The sequence below is a fragment of the Thermobia domestica genome, unplaced genomic scaffold, assembly GCF_964235325.1.
Source record: "Thermobia domestica unplaced genomic scaffold, izTheDome1.hap1.1 HAP1_SCAFFOLD_197, whole genome shotgun sequence".
Classification (NCBI taxonomy): domain Eukaryota; kingdom Metazoa; phylum Arthropoda; class Insecta; order Zygentoma; family Lepismatidae; genus Thermobia; species Thermobia domestica.
Window position 1 is genome coordinate 132441 of NW_027655925.1, and position 14444 is coordinate 146884.

Genomic DNA, 14444 nt, shown 5'->3' on the forward strand with positions numbered 1-14444 from the left:
AGGTTAAAAACAGGAAGAGAAAGAACAGAAACATCAAGGATTAAGAAGGAACGAACTTATCAAGAGGAAGAACTGTGTGCAAACACGTTGTCAAGTGCGTCAGCGGTCTGCAGATGATGTTAAAGCAAACTAAAATATGGCGGAGTCAATTTGTATGCCTTTCCTGTATTTTGTTGGGAGGTTGCCGATTCATGTTATTTTTATTGTCATGCCAATGCTGTGAAAATTTTCTGATAATCGCCTCCCATTCGTCAGTCAGCCATCCCTTGTGTAGATTTAATTTTGGCTATCAGAACATAACAACTGGTGTATTAAGGCGGATAAAGATAATAAATACGTCGTTATCCCAAAAGATAAGTACAGGGAAAAAATCTTTGACAAAGTGCAAGGAAGTGCTATTGTTAGATTGGAGTCTAATCCCTTGCAAAAAGTCATAGCTCATACCAACAAGACAATTACCAGATCTCTAATTTTAGATGATTCAACAAGGACAACTCTTAAAATATCTGATCCCGGATTACCTATTTTATACGGCCTGTCAAAAATAAATAAGGCAGAAGTTCCTGTTAGGCCTATTATTTCAGGTCAACGCCATCCCAAGTGTAAATTGGCCAAATGGCTTGTGAATTATTTTAAGAGTTTGCGTAAAAAATAGTTTCGAGGTAAAACAACAAATACGTAATTTAGTTAATGCAAATAACCTCAAAATAGCATCAATTGATGTTGTAGCCATGTATCTGTCCATTCCTTTGCAATTAGTTTTTGAATCAGTTACTAACATCTTGTACAGTAAAAACCTTTGTACTCCAGAAATGAATGAAATTCTTAATCTTCTTGAATGTTGCCTTAAGTACAATATATTCGTATTTGGAGGTATTATCTATTATCAAGTTGAAGATTTGGTTATGGGAAATCCTTTATCACCATTGTTAGCTAATCTAGTACGTCTTATGGTTGAAAGTGGAATTTTGAAAGAACGGAAACTTGATACGATATGATATTATAGATATGTTGACGATGTACTTTTCTTGTACAAGGACGATTCACAACTGGATTACTTATTAAAGAATTAAATAATATTCATAACAATTTGAGATTCATGATTGAGAAGAAAAGGACGGTAGTCTTATGTACCTAGGTCTTTGTATAAGAAGGCATAACAACAAATTCATTACCAGTGTCCATCACAAGCCAACAGCAGCTACACAGTACATTCATTATAAATCTGCACATTTAGCAGGTACCAAAGCAAATATTTGAAAGAATTTCCTTTTGCGAGCCATACGTCTTACTTCTTTAAAATCAGATTTACAGACAGAAATTGAATACCTGATGAAACTGGGTAGTCTGAATGGGTACCGAGCTTCATTATTAAATAATTGGTATAATCGGGTTAAAAGGAATGTAAGTCCAATAAACCTGAAACCGACATAAAGGATAAAAAATGGATTAGATTGCCTATTTCCCCCAGATAGACAACTGTAGTAAATAAAATCTATACACAATACGGTTTTGTACACCTTTAAAACCACCTAACACTTCAGAAAAGAAGACGGATCCCAATGAAAAATCGTGTATTTACGAAATAAAATGCAGTTGCCAAGGGAGTTATATAGGCAAAATGAAAAGAAATTTAAAAGTCCAAGTAAAGGAACACATTAGGAATTCGAAAGCGAAAAATCCGATGTCAGGTTTATCGAAACATTTAAAAGAAACGCAACACATGGTAGAAGATTCAAAAATTTTATTTGGAGCTAGAAATGAAGTAGAGAGACTGGCTTTTGAAAATTTATTTATTCATTTAAAAAAAAAAAAAAATCTAGACAAGGATGGCTGAGTAACGAATGGGAGGCGGTTATCACAAAATTTTCACAGCATTGACATGACAATAAAAATAACATGAATTGGCAGCCTTCCAACAAAATACAGAAAAGGCATACAAACTGACTCCGCCATATTTGGTTTATCATCATCTGCAGACCGCTGACGCACTTGACAACGTGTTTGCACACAGTTCTTCCCCTTGGTAAGTCATTTTTATTCCTTGATGTTTTGTTCTTTTTCTCAGGGGGCGTGGTGGCTCAGTGGTAGAGCGCTCCCCTCCGGTGCTTGGGGTCCCTGGTTCGATCCCAGCTCGCGCCGTATGGACTTTATGGTGGACAAACACCGTGCTTGTGGGTTTTCTCGGGGTTCTCCCGTTTCCTCTCACTTTCTTCATTCCACCATTTTACTTATTTCTCACTATCACCGTCTCCTTTAGCCTAACTGGCATAACCGTGGGACGTTAAACTTAAAGATTTCAGTTAATTTTTTCTGTTCTTTTTCTTCCTGTTTTTAACCTACGTGATCAAGACCAGGGGAGAGTCTAAAGCTTGGAACTTTAAAGATTAAGGAATTACAGAAACCTGTAAGTAGAAAGATAGTTACAATTCCTAAGCGTGGTTTTGCAATGTCTGATTATTTCACGTTTAAACATTATTTTCCCTAGTCTTAGTTGTACCTAATAACTCACTTTTTTTTTTTTTTTAACATTTAGAAAACAAACTACTTACAAATTCTTTTGATTCAGACATTTTGTAGTTTCATTTTTCATTGACCTTTTAAAATTTTTGCGTAGGTTTGACGAAGGACGTAGACACCTATTGAAACAGTAATCAGATATGCAAGAAATAGTAAGAAAGGTCAAAATCTTTACTGCTGGAAGAAGAAAAACCGAGTAGTTTCAAAATATTTCATGTGTGTATGCGCTTAATCTGTTTTCAGAGAACATGCAAGTGAATGAAAAAATTGAATAAGTGTTCCTTATGTTCTTTAAGTAACTACTGACTTACCTAGAAGAGCGTCTAGATGGATTTGATTCCATGTGGTTTCGACTGGATCTTTCGTCATCATCAGTGGATAGAAAACTTTTTCTCTAAATACCTCTCATATCTCAAAATTGTGTAGTACAGAATATGGTATGTTACAGATTTTTATCCGAGAAATCCATCAACACACATTTGTAGGTAAATCAGTAAACGTATTGTTACATCCAAGGAAACTGATATACGGTAGAAACGTTCGCTTATTTGCGCACAGTAGAACCGAATGAATTTGTCTCTCGATTATGATCTTTTTTTAGCTGCTAATGTCTCAGTCATTATATGTTATTGACTTACAATATTATAGACTTATAGTATTATATTGAGTATTATTGAGCCGGTGATATAGTAGCTTACAGTCATCTCCAATCCAGTAATTCTTGCCTTCAGAAAATGAATGTGTGGAGTTTTTTTTTAATTTTTATTTATTTATTTATTTTATTTTGTTTTAGAAACGAGAGCTTTTATACTCTCAGACTTCTCGAGAATCATAATCAGGAAACATAGTACCTCATAAAAATAGGACATGAGAATGGTTTCAAAAGTCTTTTCTAACAAAGTGGTACAAACATGTTTAACAAAAATATTTACAACCATCCGCTCAACAACCAATCATGGTAAAATGGATTGGTATTTCTTTGGTTGCGCATATTTATCCAAAAATAAACAAAGTATTTCAAAAATATAATACTAATACTTCAGAAGTTTCCCCAGAATTAATTGGGAAATACCCAAGTAACTTCAAATCTTATTTTTTCTATTCTTAACAAGTTAGTGGGATTTACAATGTCACTTGCTAATGTGAAAAATTATAGGTATATGGGTCAAACCAAAAGGAAATATTTATACCAGAATAATTTATGTTCGTGCTACTGGGACTTTCAGTTCTCAACAGTTATCTGAACTGTCATTACATGTTAGAGAAAATGAGCATAATATTGCTGATGCACGTTTAATGGAAAAAGCAAGAACTACAACTGAATGCAAAATCAAGGAGTTTTTTTTTTTTTTTTTTTTTTTTTTTTACATTACATTCATAAATTAAACGCTTTTTTTTTTTTTTTTTTTTTTTATTTCATACTTTCACCAGTTGCAAAGAAAGAAGAGTTTAAAACCAGTAAGCAGTGCATAATGATAGCTTCATAGTTACAGTGGTGTTCATGTGCTATAGTATTTTCTGACGTGAAGTGGCGCGTTTTCACCTTATCACATGCTTTTACGTTTCTGGTCTTTTTCAAACATAAGTAAGCTAAGGATGAGGATGAAAATCGTGTTCCTCGAAAATACAAATTGATTCTTGGTATATATGCGATGAGTATGAAGCTCTTAGTTTACTCCGTATAATCTCAACTTCCGTTTCCTGTAGTTAAGTTCAATGAAATATGTTAAACGTCGAATTTTCGCTGGCTGCTGCCAATATTCTCAAGACATAGGCAAGGGAAATACTTTTACAGAAGCTCGTTTAATCCATATGGTAGAGAATTGTACCCACTTGCCTAGGCTATAACATCACTTTTCCACCACCTATCATGTTCAGTATAATGGTTCTGAGCAGAGTTAATCGATGTAAATCAAAGTGATTTGAAACGGATGATTTTTTAAATCAATGATTTAAATCACATTTATTTTGCTTAAAACAAGTAAAATGCAGTATTTCTTAGCTGATCGAATGTTAGTCTGAAACTATCATCTTAATCCGTACTGTGTGATGGTAAGATCTTAATAAAGCAAGTTTAAACAAAGTATCTAATTTTTTAGGTTAAAGTGAATGACCCATGATTCTGTGACAATGTACTTCATTTAGTCATTTCATATCATTTCATATTAGGAAGATGCAGATGGGGGGGGGGGGGGGCAGTGTTAAGATGGATCTCGCAGAAGTACGGATACAAAGGAAGGGTACATGGGAAAAAAAGGCTCATCAAAACTTTTACGAAAAAGCCGATATGGACACCACTTGTTTGCGCTAGTTTGTACTTCTAAATGCACTACGAATATTGTGAAAAAAGTAACTCGTTGCAGAGAAACTTACACGAGAAAAAAAGCCATACAAAGAAAGAAGAGACCCATCCACATTTTAAATTGCTTCTTCTGGAAAAAATGTAAAATGTCGATTAGCCCCTTCTTTCCGTGTACCCTTAGAAACTAGATCCAGTTGACTAATGAAAGAAGTCAGTGGAGAGCTTTTGTGAATGCGGCATTGAACCTCCGAGTTACATAGCCATAGAGTTAATTAGTTAGTTAGTGATTAGTTGAAAGAATTATGTTAGGACTATGAGCTTCATCATAAAAGACGCATTCATATATTCTCAACTTGTAGGTTATTTGTGAATGAGCAGTAAGGTAGAGACGGAGCAACAGACCTCTATGATGATAGTTGCCTTCCTGGACTCGAGAAAACTGGCTGTCACGAGACTCGAATAGAATCCAATTAATGACTTTGACAGTACGAGTATGTGTCAGTACTATTTGTCCTCTATGGCCGTGTATATGTTGCTCTCACGAGTGTCCTTCGTTCTTACTTTTTGAGAAAGACAGAATGCCGACGTCAGCAGAAGAGAAGCAATTTTGTATGAGAGAAAGATACCCACCCCGAGAAATAATCTTTTCATTGATTTTGAAACTATAAAAGAATGAACATCTCCAATTCAGCACGAATGTTTTCTCAGAAAGGACAGAAAATGATGATGGCAATACAAGTCCTACATTCACCTAATGCATCCGAGTAAACTAGGTTATAAAGTAAGGCAAAATAAGATTCGTCAGTAAGGTGGAGGGTTAAAAAAAAAAAAAAAAAAAATCTTTTTCCGCCTATGGTAGTTATTAAAAGTAAAAGTGTTCATAAAACCCAATATATCGTATGAATATGAAGTTCGAGCATTAAATGTTACATTTATGTAAGATGCATGTGAAACACTGTTGCAAGTCACATAAAGAACCTAGAGAACAAAGATGTTGATATTCTGCAAGCTTATACGTTTCTTCGAACCTGCAACAATAATTTTAGTATTAGGCGCTTCATGCACCAATATCCTTCTTGTTTTGGTGAATACTAAGGTTAATAAGCTTATCATGAAACATTTGTGTAGTGTGGTTCCTAAGATTATTGTTGCAAGTTCGAAAAAATGCCTAAACTGACAAGAGTATCAACCAACAATTATGCTTTGTTTGCAGTCTACTTTATGTGACTTGCTACATACTTTTCAGAAGCATCTTACAGAGATATATTGTTTGATGCTTGAACTTCATAGTCATATTTCATCTCCCTTAGCGTTACGGGCGTAATCGTGGGACATTAAACTGAAAGATTTTATTTATTTATTCGTAGTCACATGACATACTGACTTTTATGAACATTTTTACTTTTTATAACTATCATAGGCAAGAAGTGGCCGATCTTTATCCACCTTCTTTGGTGGTAGCAAAGTAGGTGCTTAGAAAACGCACCCATGATGGTGAGAATTTATCTCTGAAACTGTTTGCGGTTTGTTTTTAGTCGGGTGATTTAAGTGACTGAGTGTTGGGTCTTTTCTTTTTAAGGTGCGTTGCAAGATGATACGGCCAATGCTTGTATAGGTACTAAAAGCGAATGGAAAATAAAAATGATGGGATTTGTAGTGTAACACTGACAACAAGTCGCAGCAAATGAAACAATTACTACATTTATTATATGGAAGAATAGCTAAAATGAGTTAGAATAGAATAATTCCATTAATGATATGAAATAATACAAGAAACAATCAATATATGAACAAATGCACTGTTGCAAAATGATGCAAGCACTGTACGTAATATCCTGTGTATAAACCATTTTTCAAAAACTCTATCAAATGTGGTATTCATTAATTTCTGTTAGATGAAAATGTCAATTTCATCCCATGCAGCAATAATGACATCTTTCAAATCTATCTCCAGCATACACTAGCTAACACAACACACCCCAAGTATTTTCCATTGAATTGAGGTCCGACGAGATTGCAGGCCAATTCGCTATGCACAGTGTTGCGTTCTTTGTGGAATTAGCTACATTAATAATAGCATTATCCGGCTGAAACATCCACAAAGGTCCACTGATCACACTAGCGAAAGAAAGTATGTTATCTTCTAGCATAGTTTGATAGTCAGTGATCTTGACACGGCAAAAGAAAGGATAGCCAAGTATGTTTCAATCATGAGCATCAAACCCACCCCACCGCACTGCCGTTTGGAAAAGATCTGTTATCATTTCTCAAATCACGTCAGTAATATGCCACCCATTTGGCACATCCAAATTAAATTTCATTTCGTTATAGCTGGCCACCATTCTCCCTTCTAGTTCACATGTTCTTTCGTCCAGCATATTCTCTTGTCTTGTAATTGGTTGTGAGCCGAGGCTGAATTTTCTTGTGTTGTAACACGTTGCACTGCTGTATAACGTGCACAGAGTTAATTTGTGAACACTAATGGTGGAACCACGTGACATGTGTCCTAGGCTTGTGCTGTCACCACCAAACGTACGAACTACATTTCTTACTTTGTTCAGTGTTAGTTTCCGTGGTCTTCCAGTCGACTTCTTTACACTATAATTTGTCCCAGATTCAAATAATTATGCACCAGACATGCGGTGCGCCCAAGTTACCTACCTATAGCTCTGGCCGACATTTCTTCAGTATTATAAGCGATAGTTCGCTCCTTTTCATACGCTGATAGAGCGCACCTCCGATCAATTTTCTTACTTGTCAGTTCTGCATACGAAAAATACTTTACACACCCAGTGCTGTGCTTACGTGACCATCTTGGAAGGGTTTATAGCGTTACCAGTCTTTACCAGTGGAAAGTAACGCCTCCTATCACATGGTAATCGTGTGATTTTGCAACAGCAAAATCCGGCTTTTCAGTTGTTGTTGTTGTTTTTGTTTTTTTTTTTTTTTTTGTTTTTTTTTTTTTTTCAATTTCTTTATCCAGCACATACCAGAAAATTGTAATCTTTGTTACGTGGAATAACACCGATGGTCGTATCATTTTGCAGCACACCTTATTATTTAACTTGCATCCTATTGTTTCATTAAGTAATTATAAGATTATGATGTAATTAATACTGTGATGTGTGGCTTGTGTCAAAGAGTTATTGAGTAATAATGAGGAAATACTTTTCTGAGATATGGCGCAATGGCTTTGAGGGAAAATCTGACAATTTATATCTTTATTCAAAGTATCAACAAAATAATACTACATTAGAGTCCCGAAAACTCGGCCTAATGTAGACCGAAGGGTGACCGAGTTTGTGAAAATGCCGGATTACCGGGAATGAGGTTAGAAAAGAATGAGTGTTTCCTCAGAAAATCAGTACTGTAGTTCTATGTATTGGTTACTTGAGAATACAACAGAGAATACACTGCCCAATTACCCTTAAACAAAGGAAAAGTACGTACTTTATGAACTATGCCTTTACTACACATGAAAATGAAAATTAATATATACCATCAGTAATTTACCTGATAAGACAGACCTCAGAAAAATACCTGACAATGACCTTGAACAGCTCTGCACGCGGGGTTTTTTCGCCCTGCCAGGATATGGCCGAGTTATCCGGACTGCCGGGTTATCGAGTACCGAGTTTTAGGGACTCTATTGTAATAACAGTAATATTACCACCAAAATGCAATTATTTCGCTTGAAAAGAGTTTTTAACCATGTTTTCCAAAAATAGTAATGATAATCCATAAGGATACAGCACAAAGACAAAGCCTTTTAAAATTTATCAATATGGAAGAAGAAAAGAAACTAAAGTGCAACAGTAATCACTCAGAAAGAGAAACCATTCATTTATATACTTGGAATAATTTAAGAAAGAGTACAACAAAAATCTCATAATTTGGTCTAATCATAGAAATACCAATTAGGTACTTGCTTACTATTGGCTCACTGATCAGTTATGTTGTTAGTTATGTTCTTTCATTCTCTTCTTGTACGAATTTATTGAGTCTCTGTTATTTCAGTGCGACTGTGGAAGAAATAACGAAGCATTTTGAGATAGTAGGGAATTTGAAGTCCGTAAAATTACCTGTCCACAAGGATACCAGGAAGCCACAAGGATTTGCATTTATAGAAGTTGCTGATGGAACAGCTTATAAGGTAACAATATAATGAGACAATAAATTTTCATTGTTCTCAAATTCTTAACGGAATAGATTGTCATTTATTTTTCATATACAAAGCTAGTTGTTCACGTGATTCCATGTCAGCATTAATAAATTACCGTGAATTTACAATCTGGTTATTTAGTTCTTATTGATAAATAGTCTTTTGAGGAAGGATACAGTAAATATATGTTAACTTGTACTTTATGTATTATGTAAGTTTATTTCCTTCAGAAGAAACCTTCCAAAATACTTTTTTTTAGCTTTTCTTTCTTTCTTCTGAACTGCTTCTTTTCCTATTCCTGTCCTTGTTTCCTTGTTTATATTTCTTATTTACTTTGGCATCTTCACTAATAATAAAAGTGGTCGCGTGTCCAATTTTTTCCCATTTGGTATATATATATATATATATATATATATATATATATATATATATATATATATATACCTTCCAAATTACCATTGCTTTTCTGTTATCATCACTTAGTTCTATTACGTACTCTTTACAGCTCCTAAGTTTGCTAATATCATGTTAATTTTTAATTTACATTTCTCACCGAAAACTGGAATATATTATTTGCAAAGCCAAAACATTTAACCTTTCTTTCTCCCAAAACATTGTTTTCACTGGTTGTTCTAAACAAATTTTGATTAATTACATTTTGCTAAACAAATTGCTGTTCCAATTACATTTTTCTCTGTCATGTCTTTGTGCCAACACTTATCAGTTCATATATGAATTTCTTACTACCCTTTTATACTTGCGTAGAGCTCCTTCATGGCTAAGCGGTTAGCGTACGCGCCTTTGGCGTGGGAGACCCGGCTTCAATTCTCGGCTGGAGCTCATGTGGTTTGGATTCCACGTTAATCAGTAGGTTTCGTCTCATATAGCTTCGCTGCTAAAAGGGATGTTAAACTCAAAATCAACTCAAGTCATTTAATATTTCCATGGCATTATTCTATACCAATCTTCTTTAGTCCTTCCGTCAAATTATCCAAGTTCAGTTACCGATCGAAATCCAACCACTGTATTTCAACTTCGAAAATATACAGAAGAGATTATGAAATTTTAACTTGTGACTAGCTGAACCTGTGCTCTCTACACAGCGCATCATTCACACATGAGCAAGAATCTTCTTGTCATTCCTCACAACATCTGTACATGTCCCCTTACAGACATAACTGAAAGACACGTTGATAAAAATCGGCAAGGAGTACCATAAAGGGAACATTTTTTCAATATCTCGCACCGTTTCCAAGATTTGAGCCTATTTCCTGTTGGAGTTTCTAAGCCATGTATGATCAGTGTTTTCTTCTTATATGCAGTATGTAATAAGTAAATACATTACATACACAATTAATTATAATATAAGTGGTATATGGTGTTCATTGAGCAAAACACCCCAAACAATAAACATTCATCTTAGACTGCAGAAATTGTTATCCTTTGTTTTTCATTATCATTTGGCCATGAAATAAACGCCTGAGAGATATGCAACCACTGTATACAACACTGGTGTTGGAATGTATAACTCGTAGGATATGATGCTTTTTTAAAATTTCAACACTTCTACTATACCCCTAAAAATGTAATAAACAAATAACGATCACATTTTTTAAATATTCAGTTAGAATTGGAATTACACAAAATTTGGAATCGACCAGTGAAAACGCCACGTTTCTAGCACTCGTTGTTTTTCGAGATCTCATTGTCATTGGAGACAAACATATAAGCTTTTCTTGGGGACAAGCATATAAATCTAGCATTTTAATATATAGACTAGCTGAACCTGCGCTCTCTACACAGTATATCATTTGTATATGAGCATAAATCTCCTTTCCATTCCTCACAACATCTGTACATGTCCCTATAGGGGGAGATTTTTTCGATTATTTTTTCTGAATATCTCGCACCGTTTGCAAGATTTGAGCCTACTTCGGGTTGGAGTTTCTAATTCATGTATGACCAGTGTTTTATTTCTTCTTGCATGCAGTATGTAATAAGCAAATACATTACATACACAATTAATTATAATGTCAGTTATATATGGTGTTCATGGGGCAAAACACCCCAAAAGTAAAGATTCATCTTAGACTGGAGAAATGATTATTCTTCCTATTTCATTATTATTTGGCCATGAAACAAACGCCTGAGACACCTATATATAACAATATGATGTTGGAATGTATAATGCGTAGGATATGTTGTTTTAGTTAAGTTTTTTTTTAATTTCAACACTTTCAGCGTATCCGTAAAAACGTAATAAAGAAATAATTGCCATGTTTTTTAAATATCCAATTAGAACTGGACAATCTACGCAAAATTTGCAATCGATCAGTGAAAACATAATCTTTCTTCAGTGTAGTTTCCGAGATCTCATTGTCGAAAGGATTAGCCACAAACATATAAACGTCGACAAACATATACTTTAAAAAACTCCAAAGAAGGCAGCACAATTCATTTGCATTGATTTTGGAGATGGCTTATTAAAATACAAAGGCTTTGAACAATAATTTCAAAACATAAACTTTATGTAAAAATGTATTTAAATAGTTTATTTAAAGTACGTGAAACTGAATTTATTCACCTCTTTGTTAAACGTGAAATTACAAACAATCGTAAATCGAAGGGTTGAAGTCAAGAATTAGAGGTCGGAGAGCTCATGCATTTTTATTGCAATTGTAGCATTTTAACAGATAGTTTTTTTTTTTTTTTTTTTTTTTTTAACACAATATGGCAATAGAAAGAGATAGAGTTTTTAAAATCTGTAGATATAAAGTATGATTTATTTGGAAAGTTCGTTCGGAATTGCGTTGGACAAGTAATATTGAGAATAGTAAATAAGAGATACAGTACATGCAAAGAATGTAATCGTTTGTTGTTGATTTTTCTAATTATTTTGAAATACGGAAACTAAATATGACATATTTTTCTCTGATACCGGTACACTATTTAAATTCTTCCTGGTTCATGTAGAATTAAAATGAATCTTTTTGTATTGCTGTTGGAATAAACAATTCATTTTAAGAAATTAAAAACAGAACAAAAAATACAGTATTTTAAACAGTGATCATTTTTTAAAGATTTTCTTCAATTGTAGAATCAAAATCTATTCTGTACCGAACAATATTTCTATACAATATTGTTCACTTTCAACATTAGATAGTATTGTTGTTTTCTGAGATATTGTTGGTTCTTAATATTACAAAGTGTTGTTATTTGTTGAAGTATTGTTGGCTCTCAATATTGCATAGAGTGTTGTCTATCGGTTTGTCGAAGCATTGTTAGTTCCTAATATTGCATAGTATTATTGAGGTATTGTTGGCTCTTAATATTACATAGATTTCTTGTTTATGAGAAGTGAACATACAGTTAACGCCATGAGCATATATTTTATGCACATTTAGTGTATTTCTGGGAGCCATGTGCATATATGTTATGCGCACTTCACGTATTATTCAATAAGCCAGTGAACGTTGCTGGCCCCAGAGTAAAGCATCTGATTATGAAACATGTCAAAGGTGTTAAAGGTGAAGTTCGAACCAAGTTAAGTGTTTAGTGCTCTCCTATCGGGAACTGAAGAACCCGTGACATGTACGACAAAGGCGTGTAAGCTAGTTATTAGACCAGCCGGAAGGGCTGATACTAATACCTGATGTATATACGTGCAGTATTTTGCGCTTATTCTGAATATATATATATATACATACAGGGTGTTAATGAACTATACCGACAAACTGTAAGAGGTGATTCCGTACATTAAAATGAGTCAAAAAGTTCCTATGATCCTGTGGGGAAAAGTGCATAGTTTCAGAGCTAGGGCTGTCCAAAATCGGAAAAGAGCCCAATTTCAAGAGGCCCTGTTTCGAATTCGAGAAGTCGTGGAGTGGTGGTTCTTATGAATGTAAAGGAAGTCAGGCATACACAATTCACAAATGCATATTTAATTGATGTTCAGTGGGTGTGCAGAGTATTCTCTGCAGGGTGAAATTCCCAGACATGCCATCAACCGAATTTTTAGATATGCTCTGACTTTATGATTGGTCCAGAGTAGGCAAATGATAAGCCTTGACAGCAGTGGACATGGAATCCTTTAGCAGGATGTCGGAAGTGTTAAGGATCGTCTGCAACACGGTCTCTCGTATTCGGGAAAACGCATGATGTGATGTTTTCTTTTACGCTTATAAGTGAAGAAAACGTGAAATATAGCGTGACGAAATACATCGCATCATACGTTATTCCGAACACAAAGAAACATGGAGCTGCCGGTTCCTAACACTTTCGACTTCCCTCCGAAGCACTGAATATCGATTGTTGTTAAGGCTTACCTCCTGCCTACTTTGGACCCTCCTTGGAATCAGGATATATCTGAAAACTCAATTGAGACCAAATTTGAGAATTATGCCCTGTATAGAGCACATCCATTCAAAATTGATGTAATATGCATTTTTGGTTTGTGTATGCGTGACTTCCTTTACGCTGATAAGAACCACTATCCACAGTTTCTGAAACTCGAAATAGGACGTGTTGAAATTCAGCTTTTTCACGATCTTGGACAGCCCTAGCTCTAAAACTATGCACTTTTCGGAATAGGTCCGTATGAACTTTTTATCTTATTTTGATGTGAGGAATCACCTCTTACAGTTTGTCGGTATAGTTCATTAACACCCTATATATATATATATATATATTGGAGCAACCATGTATCCTTTCTTGCCTTAGCAGATTTTTGTTTTATTTATTACTTTATTTTTTCATGCTTGAGATTGAATTTTACATATTTCTGAACATCAAATACATTTTCATAGATCATATATTGTTTTCTCTTTTTAACACAGAAAGCTCTGACACTTCATCGCACTGTTTTTCGTGGTCGGTGTATTAATGTTCGAGACAGAATGGCTGATCAGACAAGTGGGAAGAAAAGAAAGAAGAACCGTAAGGAAAAGAATTTAACTCTGAAACAGTTACGAGAAGGTGGTAAATTAAAAATAATGAGGTAAAATGGATTCTATGTAAATGAAATAAACGATTGTTCATTAAAACCATCATTTATTTATTTATTTTATTTTTTCATTGTATATTGTATAAATATAGAGTATAGTGTAGTCAGCTATGAATTCGTATGAACTTCTCTTGTAGAATAATTGCAATTATAGTTCTTATTACTTACAAGTAGGGTTACCAGATTGAACTGAAGGCAAGCCTCGAAACCAGCGGCATTTGTATAATTTCGGACACAAATTTGAAACTGGAAATTTTTGCATTTTGTTATCATACCACCGTTACTACATGTGTCTTATTTTGTTAAAAACAAGTATTCTTTTAAACTAAGCCACATAGTACCGCGACCCGGATAATCGAGAGTCGGCTGCAGTTTCTTTCTATTTCTTTTCAACTGGTAGAGACAAGTTGTGCATGACGTGCAGGAACTTTGCTGTGTTAAAGATGTTATTTTTTAGT

At 34.5% G+C, this 14444-nt stretch overlaps 1 protein-coding gene across 2 annotated transcripts in view; it reads left to right on the plus strand.

Annotated features, from left to right (window-relative positions):
* LOC145676528 (uncharacterized) overlaps positions 1–14206 on the plus strand; it is a 34545-nt gene extending 20339 nt beyond the window's left edge. For both annotated transcript variants that reach the window (XM_081747358.1, XM_081747357.1), the window contains exons 3-4: positions 8840–8975; positions 13820–14206. In XM_081747358.1, the coding sequence (XP_081603484.1) occupies positions 8840–8975; positions 13820–13984 (301 nt within the window). In that variant the 3' untranslated portion in view covers positions 13985–14206. The remainder of the gene's footprint in view (positions 1–8839; positions 8976–13819) is intronic.
* The last annotated feature ends 238 nt before the right edge of the window (positions 14207–14444 follow it).